The sequence below is a fragment of the Merops nubicus genome, unplaced genomic scaffold (genome assembly GCF_000691845.1).
Source record: "Merops nubicus isolate BGI_N331 unplaced genomic scaffold, ASM69184v1 scaffold3077, whole genome shotgun sequence".
Classification (NCBI taxonomy): domain Eukaryota; kingdom Metazoa; phylum Chordata; class Aves; order Coraciiformes; family Meropidae; genus Merops; species Merops nubicus.
This window is the reverse complement of record NW_008619381.1, coordinates 25,719-50,463: the sequence shown is the minus strand read 5'-3', so window position 1 is coordinate 50,463 and position 24,745 is coordinate 25,719. Positions and strand designations below refer to the sequence as shown.

The 24,745-nt window shown below is 40.7% G+C and overlaps 1 protein-coding gene across 1 annotated transcript; it reads left to right on the top strand.

Moving 5' to 3' along the window:
• Window positions 1-438: 438 nt before the first annotated feature.
• GNA12 (guanine nucleotide binding protein (G protein) alpha 12) lies at window positions 439-24,745 on the top strand (the record flags this gene model as incomplete). The annotated part of the gene is given in 3 exon segments (XM_008943746.1): window positions 439-657; window positions 22,470-22,520; window positions 23,533-24,745. Coding segments are annotated over 3 exon segments (840 nt in total), but the record flags the coding sequence as incomplete, so codon positions are not given.

Here is a 24,745-nt window from a genome sequence, read left to right as displayed (position 1 = left end):
TATTTTTTAGTGCTCTTCTGATCTCCTAATACTAGAGAAAGGTAGTATGTGTTTGGTATTTAAAACCCAAATGCAAAGAAAAGGTGGAGGAATACGGTTTCAGGCATGGTGTTACTTTTAAAACTACAGCTATGAGGATCATGCATTAGTTCAGACACTCATGCATTTGGTGTTTACTTTTATTATCTGTTGGTTGTATTGCTTGTGGCAACTAACTGTTGCTGCTAGTATTTTTTCCACCTGGAGAAAAATGTTGTGGCTAAGTTGCTTACACAAGCAAGCTCTTTCTGTATTATTTCTGTGAGATGTTGCAATAAACAAGGTTTATGATTCTCACTAGAATAGTGTCCAAAAAAATAAAGCTTCAGGTACCTTTGATTCCTTTTTCTTTTACACTTTAATCTTTTCATCACTGACTTTCGTATCTGAATCATTCTTTAGGGCTGCAGGGTTCTGGTTGATGCACGGGACAAGCTGGGGATCCCTTGGCAGTACACGGAGAATGAGAAGCATGGGATGTTTTTGATGGCTTTTGAAAACAAAGCTGGGATGCCCGTGGAGCCTGCCACCTTCCAGCTGTACGTGCCTGCCCTGGGCGCGCTGTGGAGGGATTCGGGGATCAAGGAAGCCTTCAGCCGCCGGAGCGAGTATCAGCTGGTGAGTATGTGCAGCTTCGGGGGGGGCAAAAAGCTCCCTGCTGTATTACACCTCTCTTCAGCTGTAGGATTGCTTGCTACGTGCAAGATTTAGCCATCAGAGAAGCCGTTTGTAGCAATGCTGTAAATCTGAGCACTTCAGCAGCAGAAACAAGTGGTAATTGGAGCCAAACTTGAAAAACTACATGGCAGTGAGAGGGAGTGGAAAAGTGCACATGACTGGATAAACTGGAAGAGCAAGAGGAACCAAAAAAGGCAGGAATTGGTTGAACTAAAAATATTTTAGCAGCTCAGTAGGTCTGTTCATAGTAGGTTGCTCATGAAGGCATGAAGGCACACTTAGTTTGTAACTTTGCAGTCCTGCCAGCTTGCACTGTATGGATAGTGGCAAACTGTGCCTGCGTGCAGCTCTTTTGAAGTGCATGCAACACCCAGCCCGGCTGCTGCTCTTGGGCTGCTCCTTTTCAGACTGACGTCGGCAAGTGAAACTTGGATAAGCAACTGAAAGATGACAGTGAGGGTAAAAATGTGCTATCTTCCTTGCTTTCTTGCTCTTTGGTTTTTGTGCTCTTGTGCCAAAATAGCTGCACTTCTGCTATGGAATATGTTTCTGACAGCTGTTAGCAATCCACTCCTTGTTCTTCCGATGGACAAGATGGAGGAGTTTTTTCTGGTTTTTTTCCCCTCTCTTTTCCTTCCCCATTCAGTGAAACAGTACTGATCTGTGGAACCTAGTACAACAGTTACTGATTCTTGAAAATTACATGGGATGATTTCCTAGTTGTTCTGATAAATGTATCTTTATGATTTGAACATCAATTAAGCTTCAATCTTCAGGTAGAATTATTTATTCTAGGTGTTCTGTCCCCAAACTATACTCAGCTATTCTTAAAAAAATAAACCAAAAAAAAAAAAGGAAGAGACATTTGAAGGTGAAATTCTTCATGCCTAGAGATGTTATCAAAGTTAATTAGAAGAGTAGGTAGAGGATAGAAACACAGCTTTATTTGCCTTTAAACTCTTATGAAGGAGCTCAGTATAGCTAAAAGAAAACTAGAGAAATTCAGTAGTGAAATTATCAGTTTGCTTCCTTATAGTGCTCCTCTACGTGGGTTCTCCAGTGTCTAATACTGTGGTTAAACTCAAGTTGAAGCCCTTAGGTACTCATCTGTCTGCACTAATAAGATACTTGATAAGATATTTGAGCTTTGTTGTTGCATATCTTTGAAATCTGTCTCTGAAGTATCTTGAGAGAGCTAAATGGCTGAAGAATAAATAAAACAGCTAGGTAAATCTTCACAGGGTGATTGTATAAACTTCATTTCCTTAGGCTAAAAATGTAACAATTTCCCATGTGACAGCACAGGGGATGGGAGGGGAGGATGTGCTGAGGGGGAGAGAGGGTAGATTAATTGTTCCATAATTCCTAGTGTCTGTAGACACAGACCAAGACTTGGCTGTTCAAAGCACTGTTCAAATGTGGAATAAAAAGATGGTTCGTGCCACTGGGGACTTGAATTTAACATGAGATAACTACTAAGAAAATCCAGTGTAGTAAGCAGTAATTGCATTGGCAGCCTGTTCAGGTTTGGTTTTTTTTCCCCCCTTGGAAATGCTATGATCAAGCATTGGTTTTGGTTTTAGAGGCAGATTTAGATTGGGATCATGTGGGAGGTTCATTTCTGTACTAGTTAGCAATAAAATTGCATCACATTGGAAAAGTCCAGTTGGAATAAATAGCATTCCAAGACTAGTAGACCTACCTCTACATTCTCTGGCTTTGAGGATTAAACAGGAAATACCAAAAAATAAAGCCCCACAAAGCCCAAGTGTACAGGTATGCAAGTGATCATTTAATATGCTGTCATCTTCAACATCACGGTCTAGTTTCATCATGGATCTTTTTGGAAGGCCTTCATTTAACCTGCTGGAAGTTACTGGGGCAATGCACCAGGACTGAACTTGTCCCTAGTGCAGCAGTAAGATGCATTGCAGAAGTACTGCATGACTCTGTCCTGCTGCATGCTTCTGTGCCACCAACACCTTGAAAGTCTGGGTGCTATTACTTTACTGTGCAGGCTGCGTCACCAGCAGATTGTAGAGTACCTCCACTGTAAATAAAAAGCACTTGCTGGGTAACAGTTCTTTAAATGTAATGGAGTGTCCTCCTCAATGATACAAACACTACTTCTGGATCAATCGCTGAACAAATTAACACAACTTGAACCAAGTTTCATAGAGGTAGCAGAAGTCTGATTCCCGGAGTGCGTGGGGATTAGCAGCAGGAAAATCCTTTTTAAAAAGTTGTGAACTGCATAAATTTTTACAGAAAGCAGGTGGTTTAAGGAGATGGCTTATTTATAATTGCTAGTGACGTGTATAAACCCATACCTTCATTTAGCTTAAACCCTTGCTGGATATAGACTCATATAAATAAATAGAAGCCAGATATAGTGGACTCTGAGAAAATAAATCTTTTCTAAACTGATTTAAACTATGGCTAAAGAAAACCTGCATTTTCTTACTTAGTGTAAGTAAGCTACTAAATGGAATATTCTTGGTTTGAACTGCAGTTATTATTTTCATGGTAGTTTTTAAATAATCCCCAGAATTGAAGCCTTACATTAGTACGATATTTCTGAATGCTTCTCAACAATTTTTGAAATAATAGCCTTCCTCAGCACTTACATTTTCTTTACCCTAGTCTTGCAGTCAACTGAACACCATCTTTTTTGTTGTTATTGTTATTATTTTGGCTTCTAAACCATAGGATTATATTGGTCTGCGTTTGAACTCTCTATTTCCCCAGGAAATTGTTTAACTTAGTTTAAAAATAGAGTAAAGCATGTTGGTTGGTTAAATAGAGCTGAAAATGGCAGTTTACAGGTGTCCTATGGTCTATAGTGCTAAGCCTCATGACTGACTCAGCAGTAGCAAACTTGTTGAAAGAAAATGGCTCTGCCCATAACCCTGTACAATCTCAAAGCTTCTTCTCTGGGACCACAGAAGCTGCCTCTGGGCATTTGAGTGTTTTCTGCCTCATTCAGTGCCTAGAAGTGCTGGCTGTAAATCCCTGTCTGGGTCTTTGAGCATTTCAGAAGTGAGTGGGTGGATTCTACAATAGCAGGGTGCTTTTTTTTTTTTTTTTTCCACAGTCCTTAAAGGAAACTAACCAATTTAACTTTCTTTTCACAAACATCAGCCTCTCTCTCTTCCCTGCCTCAGCCTGTCCCCACCGACCCAAGTTCCTCTGTTCCTTGTATGCAAGCCAAGTAGCCTGGGGACAAAAGCTTCATTGTATGTTTGGTTACATTGTCACGTCTCTGTCCTCGTTTTTTAACTACTAGAATAGGAATTCCTTTGTAATCAGTATGTGATTCTTCTCTCTTCTCCCTTGCCCTCATTATCCTACCCCATTTTCTGTCTGTATGTTAGAAAGGAATACATTTATCATGAGTCTTAGTGCCCTGTAGCATTTGTTCTTTTGAGGTTGCCTGTGGTGCTTTGGGCAACTGGATGTGAATTCTTCATTGCCAGCAGGTGGAGACAAATTCTGTTTTGAATGGCTTCTTGGAGAAAGGACCTTGGCATTTCAATTATGACTTAGCTAAAAGTGCAAGCTTCATCAGTTTGAGCCTAAGAGCAAGCATTTGGTCATATTTGGGAGTTCAGGTGCGTGTACCTGCAAGCTTTTTTTGCAGCCATAAATGATGTTTCTCTTGTCATAAGCCATGGAGTCTGAGCCCAAGGTAGGAGTGGCTTTGGTCAGGTGGCTTCTGTTTTGTTGTTCTGGGGTTTTTTCCTCCCCTTTTCTCCCTGGTCTTCAGAGTGAGAATGTGAGAAGACTTATTTAGTTTTCATGTGTCCAGACAAAAAAAATCTGAAGCAAGGTTAGGTACTTTTTTTGCTCTTTGCAACTTGCCATTCTGCTTGTCATTGTGGGTGAAGGTGGGACAAAAATTTTCTTGCCTCCCAAGCCCTGATACTTTTGTTGTGGTCAGAACAAATGTGTTGTACTCTAGCTTAAGCTCCCAGCGAGCAGATCTGCAAAGGCCATTGTCTGGTGTCATCAATTCTTAAACCAAAATTGACATTGTTTTATCGGGTTGTTTTACACGTACATAATGGGTTTTGGTTTTAAATCTTCATCCTAACTTCTCTTAGCTGAAGCAGTATCTTTATTTGAATGATTCTTACTGGTTCACTTCAGAACACTGTGTCCTCCTACCCTCCAACTGTGTATTTCAAGAGCTCCTCAGCTTCTGTGGTGCAAGTCATGTTCTCATCTCTTCAGGATGACTGAGGGGGCTGTTTACCCTGAACTCCAAAGCCTATTTGCAGTTAAGGCAACTGTGTAGTTATTCATGTGCAGCCAGACTAGCTTCTGACTCATGCTTACATGTACCCACCCTTCTTGATATGGACGAGAGCATGGCCAGGGAGGCTCCAAAAGGCATCTGGTTTAATGCAGTTGCTCTAATATACAGGATATATTCATGACCCATCACTGCATTATCAGTTGGAATATAATTGTTTTTTCACTGCACTACCGAAAGAATTTATAATGTTTTAATAACTCCATTAAACATTAGCATTAGTGGGGAGTAGCAGTTCCTGAGAGGGAATAAGGGCTTGCAAATACAGACAAAAACTTACTACTGTGTCCATAGCTATTTTTAGATCTGTGCACAGGGAATTGTATGGAACACTTCCAGTAATACTTCAAATACTAAGAAGCTCTGAAGCCTTGGATGTGGGAAGACTCTGGAAAATGTTTTAAAGACCCTTTCTTTTATATCAATTCACCATTCTCTGGTGTTTTGAGGTGTGGGGGGTTGGGGGATATTTGTAATAGGACACAAGTCACTCCCTTATGAGTTAACTATGGCACTTTTTTCCCCCCTCTAAGCAGGCACTTGAAATAAATGGAAGTGGTTAGATTATGCCTGCCAGAACAGAGAGTGTGCTGGAGATGTTGCATAAAGAACAGCCTGCCCCTTGCGTTAGTATAGCTTTGTTGCTGCCTTCTCCTTATGTGAGGAGATGCTGGCTTCAAAGCCTCCTAGGCATCCAACTGTGTGGCTTAGGCAGTATGGAGGTGAGATGCTCATCATTTGCACCAATTCTTGACTCAGAGTGTGCAAATTGTTGCTTAAATGTCTTTATTTTGCTACAGAAATACTGGGTGTGACGGTAATGTAAGAGGATCAGGAGTTGGGCTATATAGCAGCTGCTGTAGCACATGGAGGTTATGTGGCAGCATTTGACTGCCTCTAGAAGGCAAGTGAATTGAGAGACTGGGAAGCAGAGTGCTGGCTTGACATGAGAAGTTGGTGACTTTAGAAATGGCATGTTACATGAAATCTGCAGGAGTGGGCTCTGTTTGGTCAGAATTCTACCCTGCACTTTCACAGACATTTCTTGAGTCCTTAAGTAAAAAGTTTCCAACTGATCATTTATCTCTAAGATGCAAAGGCAGAGCAGAGTTAGCCTGAAAAGCTCATGTCAAAGCATTTGACTCTTCTTTTGGCACATATGCCTCAGCACTGAAATGCAGGAGTCCTTGTGCTTGGGATCCACACAATGCACTTGCTAATGCACTTCCTCTGAGGAAATACCCACTGGCAAATCAGCTCCAGCTTAGACAATTGGCCAGAACACAAAAATGAACTCCTTCTGCAGACTGCTGTTTGAACATGAGCTTACACAAGAGACTGTGCATGTTGCTTATTCCGTAAGGATGACTTTTTTCAGAGCTGTGAAACCCTCATATTTCATTAGTGAAATCCGTTGGGGCTTGACCAGTGGTGGTCAGATGGACAAAGGAAATAGCCACGCTGTTCAAAGTGCCAGCAGGGGAAATCTTGTTACCATTTAATGCATGTAATTGGGACTATGCAGCAACTCTTTGCCAAATTACTGTTAAGATTTGCTTGGTACTCCTAGCTGGCAGATCTCCTGTGAAACTAAATTAGCGCTGGGGAAGTTATGTGGATTTTTTTTCTTTTCTAGGTCTGGATGGGACATACCACTCTGATCCAGAATATTTTTACAAAAGCAGTGGATTGACAGTAGTGCTACAAACTAGAAATTCATGGTTGTTTTTGAGCCTTGATATTTTGTAATTATGGTTTTGGTGCTGAAAGTAAAGTACATCTGTATCTAACAATGTCACATGAAAATTTTATGGAGATGCTTCTCTTTAGCTAAATATCTAAGGAAGGTTTTATTGTGGCAAGTAAGTACCAGAGGTCTAGATGTAAATTCTTAGTTCTAGTTCTGTCCTCTAATCTGAAGACCTCAAAAGTTTATAGCTAAGGTGTGGAGCTTCACTCATCTTTGTAAGGCAAAAGAAGTTAATTGCTTGTTTAAGTATGATACTGGAAAATATTGTGGCTGGTCTGTAGTAGGAAGGATTAGCAGTTGGAGTACCTGGCTTCTAATCTTGTCTTTAAGACCAAATAGGAAAATTGTTTTCAGATCAAAGTCTCAGGTAAAAACTCTCACACAAGTGGCATTTTGTTAAAGGAGTGAGAGTTAGTGAGTTACAGTTTGGGTTTTATTGAACTCTGAGAGGTAACATAACAAAACGCCCCTGAAAAACTTCGTACAAAATTCTGTGGGTATTGGCTAATAACTGCACAGTTTGTCACTTTACATGTACAGAAGTGAAATGCTCAGTCTCATATTTGCAGTATTGTGAAGTTAAATGCTTACATGAGACATGCCAATGGGCCTGCTGCCTCCAGGACTCCCTGAGCAGCATGGTGTCTGGCTGTACCAGCTCTAGTGTCTCGTGGCAGTCACTGAGGTTCAGATTCAGGACTAAGCTGATCAGGAGGCAGAGCTGAGGATGCCTTCATAGCACACATTGTCTGTCACCTACACCAAGGAATGCTTCCCTTGGTAATCTCAGTTTTGCTGTAAGTGCTACTGAGCAAGAGGTGAGAAGAACTTGCATTTAAAGCAGGCTGGATTAAAAACCATTTAGAGAATCAGAGTTCAGAAGTCATTTTAGGCTGCAAAGCATTTTGAATTGTAGCAAAATTCACTTGTGCGATATCTTTTCTCCATGACAAGCCACTCTCTCAAGCAGAGCCCTCCATAGAAAGCTTTATGATGGGTAAAACTATTATTAGCTGTTCTTAAAGACTTTCTGCTATTGGAGAGAAATAAGAACCAGAAAGGTCATGAATTCCAACCTTTTCAGTGCAGTGCAAATGGAAAAGTGCTAGGGAATAACAGTTTGCTACAGTACCTACCATAAGTCTCAACCCAGGATTAAAGCCCTCTGTACTAAATGCTCTGTGAAAAAGTAAAAGGATTCCTGCCATGAATTGCTCCTGGCCTTGGGTTATGACAAAATGCAACAGCTGGATGAAATGTAGCCTGCATGGAATTGAGAGGATAAGTTGGAAAGTAACGAGCAGATCATACATAGTAAATAAGTGGATAACAAGAAATTGATGTGTCTGCCATATGGGAACTGGGATGGATGCTGAGTCAAAAGAGCTGTGCTACTGGCTTTCCTAGTACACTGCATAGGGAATTCCTGGCACTACAATTTTTTTAAAATGGGAAAAATAGTAAAGATCAAAAACTTAGGGCAAAATCACCTCTGAAGTCTGTAAAATGTAAAGTGCATTAATGCACTTCATTAATGCCCTCCCTGTCTGGATACCAAAAGGTTGAAATTCAGAATTTGTGTGGTCCTGCTTTTAAACTTTTAAGTTCTTGGAGGTAGATTAAAAAGCCTTGTATTTTTTATGGTACTGTGCAAGGCTGCCTGTAGAAGTTCTTGCTTTTGGCCCTTGGATGCCAATAAATCTTGACTGTATTTTTTTTGTGTGGTTAAGGTGAATGAGAGAAACAACTTCATAGATACAGCTCCTGTATTGAAAATTCACAAGAGTTTGTCTTGCCTAATGATTGCTATTTTTCTGGTTGAAAGATTTCTTTTTGCTCTTATTTTATTAAGAACAAACTTTCTTGTCTTTACCTCTTAGTAACTGAGCCCACTGGAGAACTGTTTGGGTGTCCCAAAAGATTTAGAGAACAAATGCTGTACTCATCCTTGCCTCTGTATGTGTGTGGTAGCGGTTATAGTTTAATGTCTTACCTTCAGCAATAGCATGGAAATACAAAATCTAATGTTCTTAGACTGGAAAAGTTCTTTTGGCTCCCACCTCTTGAGAATAAATACCACCCTACTTCTGGAAAGAGGCTTTAATTTTATTATACATAAAATAATTAGAAAAAATACTCAGTATGTCTGTCTTTGCAGAGTTGTTGTTCTAAGCCCTAATTAGTGCTACTCTAAATCTTGCAGGACTGTATTGAATATAAGGATTTGTTCAGAGCAAGTACAGCTGTAATTAATCTTTGCATTCCCATCAAGAAATGCTGGCACATGCTGTGAGAAACAAGGAAGGAAACTTTCAGTTCAGGCTGTCTGAGCCAGTACCCAACTGCAGCTAAAAAGTACTGGAGTAATCTCTTTATCCCTTTCTAGGGTTCAGGAAAGATCTGGGCAGAAACAAATACAACCCAGTGATCAGTCTGTAGCTTTGATTATGCTGTTTAGTTTCATGTTCAGAAAGTTTGGATCTTAGTAATTCAAGAGACTTCAAAAATGGCAACTAGTATCTCTGTAGAGATTCCCAGTAATGAGAATGTGTTCCTGAAATCTGAGCAAGCTAAGTACATGGAAAGGTGTGCTCTTCATGTTACAAAGGGAGTCTAATGAATAGTTCCTACTGAAATTTGGTGGAAGCAGAAGAGAGTGTATGTATGAAATAATGAGCATAGACATAGGTTAAAGCCATGGTACCATGAGGACAAGTTGTATTCTAGTTGCAAGAAAATACCTGCATTAGGAAGAGACATATAAGTTAATATTTATCTGTTTACACTGAAGTCTTAAAGCAATCAAATAATATTGTTTCTAGTGGAGGGGCTGTGCTTGTCAGGCTGATTTCAACCCTTCAATATCAAAGATAGAGCTGAAACAGAGGTGGTTTTATTTGTCTTCCCAGGATGTGGCTTTTTGAAGTTTTTGGTGTATTAAAGCTCCATGAGGTACCTGAAGATCCAGCAAAGACTGGCTTGCTGTGTAAAAGAGAAGAGAGCTTCTGCTACTTGCTGTGTGCTGTTAGCAGTTTGCTGACCCTGTGGCTGGTTTAAGGAAACTAAGCCCAAAAAAAAGGCAGTGCTAAAGAAGAGGTGAATAGTTCTGTTAAGCCTCAGTCCCTGCCATGGCTCATTCTGTGCTCAGAAGAGCAGTGCTGTCAGTGCACTTGAGAAAGTCCCGGTTGTAAAACTCAGCCTTTTGCACCTCGTTTGTATGTGGGCTGTAGTAATTCTGCTTTTTTCATATTAGTACCAGACCTTGTCCTCTGCTCCTAGAACTGGGACAGCGAGCAAGCGTGATTTCAGTCTTCCAGTAAGAGGTTAAGGCAGCCACTGAATTTAATAGGATAATGGGTAATAAGTGCTTTCAAGCTTTCCTGAATAACTTATGGTAAGCTATGTAGGATCAAGAAGTAGTAACAAGCACAGATAAACAAATAAGCAAAACATTAAGAACTAGATCTGTTTTTACGAGCAAGTCTTACTGGCATATCTTCCAGATGTATTTTTTTTCCCCCTTAAAAGAACAGCTATTTGAAACTGTTCTTAACATGTCACACTGACAGAGAATTATGTTTAATGAGCTTATGTTCTGCAAAAGACAGGACCTGGCAGAAAGCTGAGAGGGGAAAAGCAGGTAGGATAGTTAGGTAGTGATAACTTGCTCAGCTGGCTATGTTGTATTCTTGCTAGTTCTCCAAATCTTGATCCTTTTGCAATGACTTCTTGAAAAGATTGTAGTTCTTTTACCTACTTTTCTATCTTCCCCTGCTCCTGCTGTCTCCCCAATAAGCCTACTCTGCTGTAAAACACTGAGGTTTTTACTCCGTGTCATGCAAGGATAGAGCTTAGCTTGGGCTGCAGTTCTGAGATAGACTAGTCAGTGAGCAATGGGAAATTGTGGTTTAAGGAGTTCTGCTTTGCACTGTGCTCTTGCTTATGTGGGCACAAGTGGCTTTTTGAAGCCTTGCTGTAAATTGGGAAGCTCAGACAAGGTAGTGGCATGACTTTTACTTGGAAGACGCTGGTGAAGGAACAAGCAGCTGGCATCACAAGTGATCATCTTAACCTGGGGCTTGCCACAGAGTTATGACAGTGTCTTTATCTTGCTGATCCTTCATCCAAGCAATGGTTCCTTTCCTTCATAAATCTTACCTGATGACAAAATACCATGCCTGTACCTCAGGGATGTTGTTTAGTTTTCAAAACGTTTGCTGCAAGTTGTCAGGGTATCTGAAGTGTTTGTATGCTGTTCAAAGCCCCATTTCATGGTTACTGAGTGTAGAGGAAGAGGTGGTGAGCAGGGGGAGGGCAGAAAGACAGTAGCTCACTTTTGATTTTGTGAAATAGCTGTGCAACAGTGGAAGTTTTCATAGGTCAGGTGGCTCAGGGATGCATCTGAACATGATACTGTTCCTGAAAATCTCTCAAGGTTCTATGCTGCCACAAACTGACCAGCTGATAATTGAGCACTGAGGGAAGGAGCAGAGCTGTTGACTTCTCAAAGGAGAAGAGTAAGGTTAGCTCAACTCAAGTCTGCTTCTCCTTTTCCTGAGCCTGCCCTAGCCAGGAGGGCTTTTGATTACCAAGGCAGAGGGCAGGATGGTCTCCACCTTCTCGTTAGCTTGCAGCTATACTGAAAGCAGCTCAGTGGAGTGAAACTACTTTGCTCTATTATTGACTTAGTATTTGGAGGTGGGGAAGAAAACTGCTTGGAAACATCACGCAAGATTTTCTGTTTGAGAAAGTGGAAAACATGTTGCTCTGAGAGGTAATTTATTGACAGCTTTCAAATGTCTCCTGTGTATACAACACAGATTCCTGCAGTTCAGACTGTGGCAGACTTGTGCTTCACTTGGCTTTACTCCTGAACAAACTATTGCTGTTTGTCCTTTAGAAGGTCTGCTTTCCACCCTGCCCCCAAAGCCTCTTGATTTGACTTGCTTCCCCTGATATTCACTTAATTCTACTTTGGAAAACTCAGTAAAATCTCAGACTGAAATAGAGTTGGTTTTTGAGGCAATGAAACGAGAAAGAGTTCCATCTCTGGATTCTGCATTTTTAAGACTTTGATCCATCTAGTTTCTGTGGTCAGAGTACAGTACTGAATCAGTAATGGTGTTAGATGTGGGCAGGAGGCAAGAGAACCACCTACTATATCCTCCTTTTTCTGTCATCTTTGTCTCTGTCCGGCGCATGCACTCTAGGTCTGGTGTTCTAGGAGTCCACGTGGCTGGGCTGTTTCCCCCTCTGCAGTTCAGTAGGATGTGACTGGGGCTTTAATCAGGATTGTTTCTTTGTTTTAGTTTGTTTTTTTATAGGCTTGTCTGCTCAACAGCTTGTAGAATTTTGTTAAATCCACTTCTGTTTCCACTGTGGCTTGATTAATTTACCTGTGTAGATGAGGCCTTAAGGGTGGAAGCTAAGCCACTTATTTCAAATTGCTTATTTCATCTTTAGATTTGTTTTCAGATGCTTAGAGTGCTTAGTTTGTTTAAAGCAGATGCACATGAGGGTGAATGAAAATAAAGCTTTCCATTTGATACAAGACTTCAGCGTTACTTATGGGCTTTTCTCCCTCCATGATAAGTCATTTCTAATAAGCCTGAGCTTCCAGCTTTGTAATGATTGAGGACTCTGCCAAAGACTCAGCTGTAAATGCACATGAAAATAGGACATGGTTGCACATTAATACAACTGTTGTTCTTGCAGTTACCAACCTCATCTCACCTTGTGAGTCTTTGTTCAGGGATTTTTGATTCTTTAGTCCATCAATACCTGAACAGCTTTAATTTTCAGCTCGGGTAAAGCCATTCCAAATTTAGTTTCATAAATGAAAGTAGTGATGTGAGTTGTGTGGTAGAATGGCTTGAAGTGAAAAATGCAAGAAAAGCAATCCTGAGTGCTTTGAAAAAGAACAAATTCTGAAATCAATAAAGTTAAAAAAGTTTAGGCTACTTGAAATCTTGATACTATAGTATCAGTGGTGCTAAAATTTAAGGGTAAAGTTAGAAGAACTTCCCTTTCTCATGCTGGAACAACCTTCAGTAGGGTGGAGAATATTTGGAGTAATTGATATATTGTAACTGGATGTGAATAAATGCTTTGAGATTTCTCTGTGATATGATTTATAGTAAACTTGGCTTGATTGTGAATGGAAACAGGTTTATTTCAGATCACTGGAAGTTGCTTAAGGTTTATTGATCTGCTGGACTCAAGATGTGGTATTGTCACTGGTGGTGCAGCAGGAGAGATGAGGCTATATGATGGGCAGTCACCTGGGTGAAACCTTTTCTCTAAGGCCCCAGGTACAGCTGTGAACTAATGAAATAGGTTCTTGGCATATGACACAAGACAACTTAATCACTAGTGATCTAGGAGATTTACAGGGGTGTGTAAAGGTCAAATTTGCAGAAAGTAATACCAGCCTCAGTGTAAGTGGGTGAACCATGAGATGTTGAGTAGCTTCCTGGTGCTGAGAGCAAGCGAGTATGTGACTTGAGAAGTCACTGGGAAGCAGGCTCAGGAACAGCTGGCAGAAGCAGTATGCTCCAGAGTTCAAAGTTGGTCAGTCTCATAGAATTAACAAATATCAAGCTGTTACTGCAAAGGGAAAGTTGTTTCTAAGGCAAATTATTTTTGAAAATCAGACACAACAAACTGGTTTGAAGAATCCCTCAGCCTTGCAAGCCTTGTTCTCAGCAGTTGAGCCTGCAGGGTGTTGAGGTAATGGGCATGAAGTTAAACTTCACAGTAATGTCAGTAGGGTGGAGTTTGGGGGTTTTGTGTGTTTTGGTTTTTTTTCTGCACTCTACTGCCTACACACTTGGTTTAATAGGAATCAAACTGTTAAACTGCACACCGAAGTGCAGCTAAGACTGAACTTGCAGTTTACCGCAGTCCCATTTCCACCTGAAACCTGAAATTCAAATACTGAGCAGCTTTCTGAATCTTGCAAGACTATTATTTTAGTCTACATTGAATCAAAATCTCATGCTTGTATACATACAGACTAAATGAGAACCTTTTTTAAAACAAACTTTCAAATAAGTGAGGGATAATGACTTTCCACCCTTTATGGTCACCTTTTAACAACAGACATAGAAAAAATTCAGTGAGACATGTCTGGGCTGATGTTTCCACAGGAAGTGGAGCATTAGGGCACTCTGCAAAAATTTCTTTGGTGTAGAAGTGGAGTAGGAAGCATCTTTCTGCAAGATACTCAAGGTTATGCCTGTTGCAAATGCATCCAAGAGCCGAGCTTTCCAGCTGGCTACCTGCCATGGAAAAGTCCAAACTCCACATTCTCTCATGGCTGGTGTTAGTTGTTTTTTTCAGCCCACAAGATCTAAGATATTTGTTTCCCATCCCTTGATCTGATAAGATTTGAAAGGGAAACTCACTGGTAAACTTGTGATTTAGTCTTGATCAGATAGTCACCACTACTGACTAGGTTAATTCATAAGGTAATTTTTTTTTTGGTCAGTGTTTATTCTCGTTCTGCAGATGTCTTCTGTAAACAAAGCAAGTTTCAGGTTTGCATACTGAGCTACTGAGAGGCAAGTGTTGGACTAGGGTCACATAATAACCTGATTGTGTGTCGGTCCTGGGGATTTGTGAAAACATCCAATTGCTTCTAAATACTGATGTGTTAGTTGGAAATGCCCTTTTTTTTTTTTTGCATGGCAGCTGCCCTCTGAGAAGAAATGGGATAATTTGCTAGTGATTGGCCAGAATCTTGGATTCCATTTACAGCTCTGGACTTAATGTAACTGTGGCAAGATTGCCGCTTTCAGTTGCTGCCTCTTGTGCATTTTCAGCTGACTGTGCTTGGAATGAGAAGTTGGGCTGGCGTGTGTTAGTTCAACTTCATGGAGAACCTCCGGTGTTTGAGATGAAAGGGTTCTGGCAGCAATTTTAGACAATGTATTCGCTCAGACAGTTGGCAGGGAAACAGGAAGGAATCCTTTCATGGGATGCTTATGACTAGGTCTGTCGTCTCTTCGTGCCAGGATGAGAGTGTCTGAGCTGGGCACGTTGCTGATGTTGGACAGAGTAATCAGACTGGGGTTTGGTTCTTTAAACATGAATTGGGTGTATATCCCCTTGCATCTCCTCCTCAAATCTTGCTAGCTGCTCCTCAGTGAAGGATAGGAAATGCTGAATCCCTATAGCTAATGTGCAAGACTGTCTGGTCAAGATTTTTTCTAGAATTAAAAAAAAGCAAGCAGTACTTTAACCCTTTTGTATTGCACTGTGCTTTTTTTGTTTTGTTTGTGACCAGTGCTGTTTTCTCTGCTGTTTCCACCTGCTTTTCTTGCAGCCATTGCAGATTTATGAAGCAGGAATAGCAGCTGTGAAGAGACAGCAAGCAGGAGAAAGAACAAAACAATAGGGATTTTTGTTAATGTTTCTTGAAGCTTACAGTGTAGGATGAGCTTCCCTTAGTCTATTAACAGAAAATTCCTTTCCTCCTCGAGCCACTGTTGCTAGTGTGCATATTTGAGACAAATGGACAGAATTGTTAACATAGTATCAAGAATAATTTATGTCATCTCCATCCTGTTGATGTAGAAACACCTAGAATTTCAGGGAAAAATGTAACTTTTCTTTTTTCCTTTCAGCACTTTCAGAAAGAGTTGCTGTATTTAATTGCAGGGAGAAGCCAACGCATGTAGGAGCTGCCCTTAATCACCACAAGAACTTTACTCCTGTTCAGAGAGTTTCTTAGCCATAAGGCTAGAATTTCACTTGGTCACAGGGATCCACAAATCTTACCACTGATGTGGGAGCTCAGATTAGCCTAGACTTTCTTGGAGAAATTAAATAACTGTTTATCACCTATTTTTTTATCCATGTGCTGCAAAGCATACAGTTTGGCCAGTGTGTCATGCAGGACAAGTTTACAGAAAACCATCCTGACTTGGACAAACCTGCATTGCCTGTTTGTACTGAGCTGACAAATGATGAGTTTTAAAAATATATTCAAATGTTAACATCTGATACCTCCACTGTATGAGCAGGGAATAGAAAGGAGAGGTAGTTTTTAGAAGAAGCTTGGAACCAAATGGTGCTTTCTTGTAGTTGGTATGTTTGGAGGGTGCAGATAGGAGCAACTTGGATAAGCACTGGAGTTGCTGGATGGGAGCCAGTAGCTCAGTCTGCTGTTAAGGAGGAAGTTAAATAACACTAGAGAGATTTGGTGATTGGAATTCTGTACGTCTTAAATACAGAGAAGTGGTTAGTCTCTGCCTTGGAACTGGTGATCGAATGAAAAATTGATGTTTGTCTTGTGTCAATAAATGTCTGTGCCCAGACAGGATGTAGAGTATCTGTAGAAGAGAATAACAGCATAGAATGGGCGTCAGCATTTCAGGGCAATTTGGGCTACTTCAGCATCCTTCTGAGTGAATTCTTAACAAGCACAGACTTGCTTATCTCCCTGAAAAATAATACTTAATTCATCAGCTGTCAGAAGAGAACACACTTTTGGCTGTAGTAAATCCATGCCCTGTTGCCAGTGAGGCAGAAGTGCAGATTTAGAAGTAGTCTGTTGGAAGAGCCTGCAGGTTTGGGGAGGGGGAGCTGTTTGTGTATAATTGCCCCTCATGAGAATTTTAACCATGGGTCTTTGGGGTTTGTGAAGGATTGTTTCTTCCCTTGGCCAAAGGCGGTGTGTGGAGCCTGGAGCCATGTCTGCATGCTCACCCCAAAGGATGCGTGTGTTACAGAGCAGGATGTTAACCTGCTGCTTCTGCTCAGTAGGTCTCACTAAGAAAAGTGTTTCCCATGTCTCTCTGGCATTGAGATTTTGGGTTCTAATCTCAGTACTGAAAAACTTGGCTGATCTTATCTCTGTTTTTAAATGCTAGTCTCAGGGTTGTTTTATCCTACTTCTGTGCTCATAAGCTTGCTCTTCCCTTGGGCCTCTGCTTTGGATATCTTGCTGTTATAAAACATCTGCAGTTGTAACATTCAAACCCCTTCGAATCAACAAGTGATCAACATCTCGGGAAGCTTGGAAAAATGAGGTCTCAATATTTGTCTGTAAAACAAAGATGTCACTTGTGAGTCAGGGTTAGCATTGTGTCCTGTCAGGATGGCTCTGGCAGTCCTAGTGGAACAGTACCTCATGTAAGGACCAGCTTGGGATGAAATTGTGTGTTGATGCTTTAAGTCCAGCCCATTTGTGTATCTGAGATCTCAGAGGTTAAAGGCTGGGATATTCCCAGTCTTCTTTCTGGGGTCTCCTGTGTTTCCTGTGTTTGTAAGCTCTGCTGCTGCCTGTTTGACAACTCCTGGGTGGAGGGTGGGATACAAACACCACTGTTCCTTCTTTTGGATCACTGTTGCTTTCACCTTGCAGATTCAGCTGCAGTTTGTGGTAGTTACTTACAGTATCCATTGCTCTGTGTGTTTTGCTGAATTTGTGGGAATCTTGTTAGATCTGTATTATGTGCTTCCTTGAAGTTTAACATTTCCTTCCTGTGTGGTTTAATTCATCATCTGAAACAAGCAGAGACCAACAGGTCTACCTTAAATTGTGCATTCTAAATTTAGCAGCTACAGACCGAACAATCAGGAAGGGCTAAATTAATATTATGTCAAAAAGGCCTTGGGACAAGGAAAGGAAAAAAGCCAATTTGGAACAGAGGGTCCCCTTTCAAGTCTTGTAGCTCAGAATAAAATATAAAGGAAGTGCTTTTCAGAAGGAAAAGTTTGAGCCTGTATTTTGGGGAGCTGGGCAGTAGGATGCTTCACCATCGTTTATGATCTGACCAACTCTCACTGAATAGTGAGGGTTAAGTGGCTGAGGGTTAAAGTGACAAGCTGATAAAATTTTAGCCTTGCAGAACATTTTGTATTGCTGAGTTCCTATGGGTATTTTAAAGCAATCTGCATATGATCTCCTATGTGTTTGTTTTCATGAAATGAATACTGCTTGGAAACTCTGCCCAAGTATTTTGTGCTTGTTTTTGGCAATGAGTCTATTGATGGCAAAGGAAGTGATGCCAGATCAGTTACAATATTTCTGTAGGGAGATTTCTTATTGACTATGAACCCAGCTTGGAGGTACAGAGATGTGAAGTTCTGTTATTTTCATGGTGATTTGTTTGCAGCTAATGTTACGGTGACGTTTATATGGTACAGAATATATAGAATAAAAACTGCTTAATTTTGTGGGTTTTGCCCCTTGAGAATGCTGTGTTCAAAATAATCTAGCATATAAAAGAAGAGTTTTAGAGCACTATTTCAGGAAGGAAGAGTATATGTTTACATTTTACCTTTCCTCCCTTTCTCCTCCAGCAGTCAGTTTTTAAGCAAATTGTACTATTTTCTCTGGCTTCACCAAACTTTATACTGCAGATAAGGCAGTTAAAAAACCAATAAATCCAATAGTGATGCTGCCTTGTGGAACTTGTGGGCTCATTTTAGGTCTTCTGTTTGTGTTTCTCGATTCCCTCAGTTCCCAGATGTGCAGTGACTCATCCCACTGAACAATGGGAACAGCATCTCTTAGTCCTTCACTTGGTCCCAGTTGGCAAAACTGTTACTCAGAGGATATCGATTGCAGAGGGAGAAAAGATTAGCAGTGGGAGAGTGAATCATCCAAGCTTTTGTGGTCACCCTAGTGTGGAGAGCAAGAAGTTAAGGAAGACTTATTGTCTGTGCTGTGCTCTGGTGTACTGAAAAGGAGTATCTGAATTAGGTGAATTTCATAACTGAGGTCACTCTTACCTCCCCCACCACTGTCCTGGAAAACATGGGTGGAAGGCAGCCTTTTCACACCTTGATTTGTTAGCAAGGAGAACTGGGGGGGAAAGCTAGCTGGTTTGTATCAACAGCAAAATAGATGGTGGTCATCTTGGGCTGTGTTGATACAACTTTCAAAAGTGAGATAGACTAATAGACTATTAGTTAAAAGAAAAAGAATTGTCTGTACAGACATGCTTCACTGACACCCTTTGCTGTGACAGGAACAGAATGGTGCTTTGTATCCAAGTACCGTGCCAGTTCAAATGAAATAATGTCTTTCAGATTTTAAGAATGTCATTTATGAATACTGTTAGAATATTTTTAAAAGGAGATACAAGGGGTCTTAAGGCTTTTTAAATGTGAAAAGACAGAAGCTCAACAATCTTCCTCAGATCAGCTGTGTTCATGGAAGTTTCTATAGCTGCTGCAGTTTGTCTTGACACATCTGACCTGGACATTTTTTGTTTTGTGGGTTGTTTTGCTCTATTTTTAAGTGAACACACCATGAGGCGATTATCTGTAGGTACTGTAGGTATTGAAATATAATATAAATAACTTTGATAGCTTTCACTTCTATTTTGCTGCTTGCAAGCATAGTTCAAAATAGACTGCAGCGTTCTTAAAACGACAATTTTTTTCCACTATAACCATTAAAATAGTGTGAAGCCATAAATCTGCATAAAGATGTTTTTAGTATCTGATGAATTAATTGCAAGTGTCTGCTGCCATTTCTATAGCAAGTCATGTTACTGAAGCAGATATAACTGGCTAAGATCTGGAAAAGGAGAGCGTTGAAAGTGCCAAGCCAGCTTCTGGATGTAGTTGAATGGCTAGATGATTTTGGAGAAAGAGAGAGAATTGGCACTGAAAAAGCTAAACCAGCTTGTTTATGGTTAGTGTCTTCAGGAGAACGAGGTTGTTCAGCATGAGAGGGGCAGCTGATACTTGATTTTGATAATAATTTGCCTTGAGTGGAAAAATAGATGAACAATTCATAAGCTTTGTGTGTATGTATTTTTTGATGCATACCTCCATTTACACTTGTGTGTATGTAATACCCAAAGCATGAGATACCTTTGTATAAAGAATAATTTATTGATGGAATTCAAAATTGCTTTCAAATGCAGCTTGATATAAGACTAAATACATTTGACCTCTAAATCTAATTAATGTTGCTATCTATTGTCCCTGGATTACAAGGGGAAAAAAGTAAAGGAATGTTCAGTTAATACCATGGTTCTGATGAAGAATACTAATACAAACCAGCCCTAACACCTGGAGTTCCCGTGTTTGCCACATTGAAATACATCCCAAGTTATTCATCAAGTCAGCTGGGGCTGCCTGCTGCTGTTCTGTGCTGCCTGTGTGAGGAGCTGAAATACCAAATACCCCATGCACTTCCCAGAAGCAGCCAAGTTTGCTGTGAATTGGATGAAGTTGTAGGGCAAGGTTACTTGAGAGGTCTTTGGAGCAGGAACTGAATCCGTGCTTCCACAGCCCAGAACACGGGACTTAATGGGGGAATCTGCTTTAAAACAGGAGGTTTTAAGTATGTGGTGCAGGTGTGAGTTTTTGGGTTTGATGGGGGGTTTGGATGGGGGCTGGTTCTCCCTTCAGGCCTCTGTACTTGAATGTTTTGAGCTTTTCTTCAAGCCCTCTGGAGCTTGTCAGGGATTTGTTGTTTTGACTGGAAACAGATACTTTGACTTAAGTCCTGGATGCCTTTGAATTCTGTGCTGGAAGATAATATTCAGGCATCTTCAGATCTGCTGACCCAGGCATATGGTGGACACACCTGCTCCAGCAACCTGACTGGGTTACCCAGCTACCCAAGAGTTTTGCAGTTACTGCTTAGAACTTCCCAGGATGAACTATTTGGCTTAATTGCAGTGTTAGGAAAAGCTGTGTAAGAAACTAGAAGAGTCTAGTTACCCTGAATCACTGCAGAATTGAACTTTTTCCTGAATCAGATTTTCTTACCTTCTTCTCAGTGTGCCCAACATGAGCGTGCTGGGTGCATGGGGCAGGAAGCAGGGCAGGCAGAAGCTGTAAGTCAGGTGGAGTGGGGTGTGTGTGTGTCCCAGCAGGTTCCAGGCCTGCAGCTGTTTCCTGCTGGGCCTGGGAGGGACACAGACACGGCAAGGGCTCGTGGAGCAACGGGGCAGAAAATAGGAACTGCTCTTTTCAGAGGCAGCCCGGGCGCAGCCGCCTTGTGCATCTAAAGGCATTGTGTGGGACAAAGCACAACAGATAGAGAAGGGGGGGTTTTGTAGCTTCAGTGACCTTTTTCTTTTTGTGTTCTCTTGTCTCCTAAATATGACTAATGCTGTACAGGAAGACCTTTTCTCTTATTCATGCAGTCTGTGGTATCTCTTCTGATCCAACAGAGTGCCAGAAAATACAGGAAATTACTTTCACCTTATGAAAATTCATGATTGTAAGGAAGCTCTTAGAGCAATTGTTCTTTGGAAACCTCCCCCCCACCCCAAAAAAAAAAGTAAGGTTTTTTTTCTGCTAGCAATCCACTGTAAATCTTTTGTGATACGTGGGATTTTTTTTTTTTCCAAATGTCTGTTTTCTCTCCTTATGAAAAGATACTGCGAGTCTTGAATGTTAGGAAATAATAAGCTACAGCTTCTGTCTGTCCATACCTTATGCTGAAAATATGTCCTTGTTCAGTACACCGAATCCTCTGATCTCCTGTCTGAGTCCTCAAAATGAACTGTTGTCTTGGCGTCTGCTTTCCCCTCCAGTCCAACTGCACTGTACATTCTCAGGGGGTATCTCTTCTGCTGTCTCAGGCCTGTGGTGTAGAGAAAAATGTATGGTTTAAGAATTTATTTTGCTCTTGGAATCTGGGATGGTGTTTTGAGAATGTTCTCATTCTGAACTAGTGACTTGGTGAGGGCACCTACTGTCAGTTTGGCCATCACAGATATAGCCCCGATCTGTGATATATAATGTGTTTTGCTGCCTAAAATTATTGAAAGGCAGGAGGTTTTTCCATTTTTATCATTCTTATGACATGGCTACAACTGCAAGACACATGCCCTAAACAATGGAGAGTACGTTTTTACTGAACAGATCATCATCATCATCTGAAGTGGTGAAAGGGAAGTGTTTCAAGGAGAATGGGCCTCTGCCAAAGATAGCTTCACTCCAGAAGTGAAGTCTGCATCTATGTGGAAACAACTTTATTACTTCTAAAAAGTATATACAGGGCTTCTTGTATCCACTAATGTGAAGTGGCACTTGATTTGAGTGTGATACATGGGCAAGATTGTTAAAAAAAAAAAAAAAAAAAAAAAAAACAACAACAAACCACAAAACCTCTTAGGCATTTTCACACAAGGAAGTCTAGCTTAAATTATCATGATTTGTAGGTGACTTAAATCTTTTTTAAAGATGGACCAACCAGTCTAGGATATGCTTTTGTTCACTGTTACTAATTTTAAACAAAATACAATAGTTTCTTATAAAAGTCTTCCAATTTTACTCTCACCTGACTGCATTCATCCTACAAGAGAGAACAAACCTAATTCTTTAAGCCAAAGGACTGACTTCAATAACACTTCCTGTTTGTGAAAAGATTTACTAGATAGATTTGAGTGTTTATTCAGATCTCTACTCAACTTTGATTTTTATTTTTCTCAACCTGTTAGATAAGTTGATGTAGAAATACTGCCTTACCCACACACATGTAGGATGTTATGGCAGCTCCATTTCATTAGCAGCAGGTTCTGGGAATTCAGCTTTGTAGGACTTCTGTTTTTCCAGCTACCGAAGCATATCGGGATGTTGTCCACACTTGCACTTGTGATATTGCTGTTAGACTTCAGCACGTTTTGGGAAGTGGAAAGGCTGTGGTTCAGCTGGGCTTGCTCCCCTGCAAACAAGCTGAGTTCCCATCTCCTTCCTTCTCCACAGGGCGAATCGGTGAAATACTTCCTGGATAACCTGGATCGGATCGGTCAGCTGGTAAGGCATAAAACTCCTGTTTCTGACCCAAGGGAGCTCAAAGGAGACAGTGGAGGTCTGGGTGTGCTAGGATTAATGCTTTTTGGTTGTGGTTTTTTTTGTGATTTGGGGTTCTTTTTAGATAATGATGCAAAAGACTTTCAGTGTTCTTTCATTAGAAATAGTAAACTCCAGCCTTATGAAACTGAAGCTCTTTGCCTAATCTTTTTTTGACAGACAACCAATATTGTTTATAGAAGTTGTGTTTATGCACCTGTTTTCTTTTATCTGTCCTTTTATGTGGCTTCTGTTTCTCATTTGCTTCTTATGATATGATGGCTGGTGCTACTGAAGGTAGCAGAATGAAACCTTACCAAATAACAAAAATTACTAGCACTGTTGTATTCAAAATGTGTAATGAAAACATGTCAGGATGTTGGGAGGAAAAAGAAGGGAGATTACTGTCCTAAATAAGAAAATCATCTAAGGGAAATCACTATTGATAAGACTCTGAAGAACAATTCTCTCTATAGTGGTGGGATGGGCCACAACTTGCAGTAGAGCATGTCACTGTACTCACTGATCATGAAGTATGAACCTGGAAGCAGTATTTCCACTAAAGCTTGTAAAATGTCTGTTGTAAGAGTAATGAACTGTGAAAAACTAGATTTAAAAAAAATCCTTTCAGTGGTGACTTGGTGATGTGCTTTCCTGAACACCACAGAAATGGTAATATCACTATAGCTAAGAACTTCATAATGAAAAAATAGACTTCAGCCTGAAAATGAGAGGCTTGAGTGATAAAAATGTGAATGAGTGAGTGCATTAGACCTATATTCCTCTAGTAAGTCTCAGGACCTTCTGTACCTGTTTAACAATGTGTTGAGATAGATGTTCAACAGTGTTATTTTTGAGTATTCATTCTTCACTTGATAACTTTTAAAAAATCACTGTTTTTTCTCACTGCTTCAATATTCTGCTATTATCCAGCATTTTTGAAGGGCTTCTGACACGTTTCTCCTTTCTTTCACAGAATTATTTCCCCAGCAAACAAGATATTTTGCTGGCTAGAAAAGCCACCAAGGGGATAGTAGAGCATGATTTCATCATTAAAAAAATACCTTTCAAGATGGTGGATGTAGGTGGACAACGATCTCAGCGTCAGAAGTGGTTCCAGTGCTTTGATGGAATAACTTCCATTCTGTTCATGGTCTCCTCCAGCGAATACGATCAGGTTCTCATGGAAGACAGGCGCACAAACAGACTCGTGGAGTCCATGAATATCTTTGAGACAATAGTCAATAACAAGCTTTTCTTTAATGTTTCTATTATCCTATTCCTCAACAAGATGGATCTTCTAGTAGAGAAGGTAAAGACTGTCAGCATTAAGAAGTATTTCTCGGACTTCAGAGGCGACCCTCACAGGCTAGAAGACGTTCAGCGGTATCTGGTGCAGTGCTTTGACAGGAAGAGGAGGAACCGCAGCAAGCCTCTCTTCCACCACTTCACCACTGCCATAGACACTGAAAACATCCGCTTCGTGTTTCACGCCGTGAAGGACACCATCCTTCAGGAGAACCTGAAGGATATCATGTTGCAGTGAAGGAGAGCAGCCCATGTTCTGTTCGCGTTTGCCGGAGGGTTAGATCAAAGTTTTTATCCTTTCTTTATGGCCCTTGCATGTGGCGTAGGACCCATGCTAATTACTTGGCTCAGGAATGCTGTAAACTAGCCAGTCCAAACAGAGGAGCTATAGGCCAGAGGAGTCAAACGTTGATGTTAGCTACTGAATCATTTGGACTAGAAACACTACTGAAACGTGGCCGTTGCAGGTTCTGTACCTAGTTTGGAATGCTGAATAACACAACCACCTTCTGCCTTCTTAGAAAAAAGAAATCTCTAACAAACCAAGTATGGAAGACACATCGTTAGAAATGAATACGCTCGTTTTCCAGAGACACTGGTCATACAAACTGCCTTTTTTTTTTTGTAGTTTGGAGGTGCTGAATCGATCAAACTAATCTAAATGTAATGAGATTGGCAGCTGTATTGGAGAATGTTAATGGAAGTTCTATTCTTAACCCTTAGGAATATAACCAGAGCTCGCGTGCATATTCAGTTTGGCCAAGGGTCTGGAATCCACTCATCAAGGTGGATGCACAGCTCTTGTCTGAAGGTTTTGCATGAGTCTCCTGAGGCAAAAGGCTAAAACTGCGCAAGGAAAGCCGTGTTGGAGTAAATGGGAT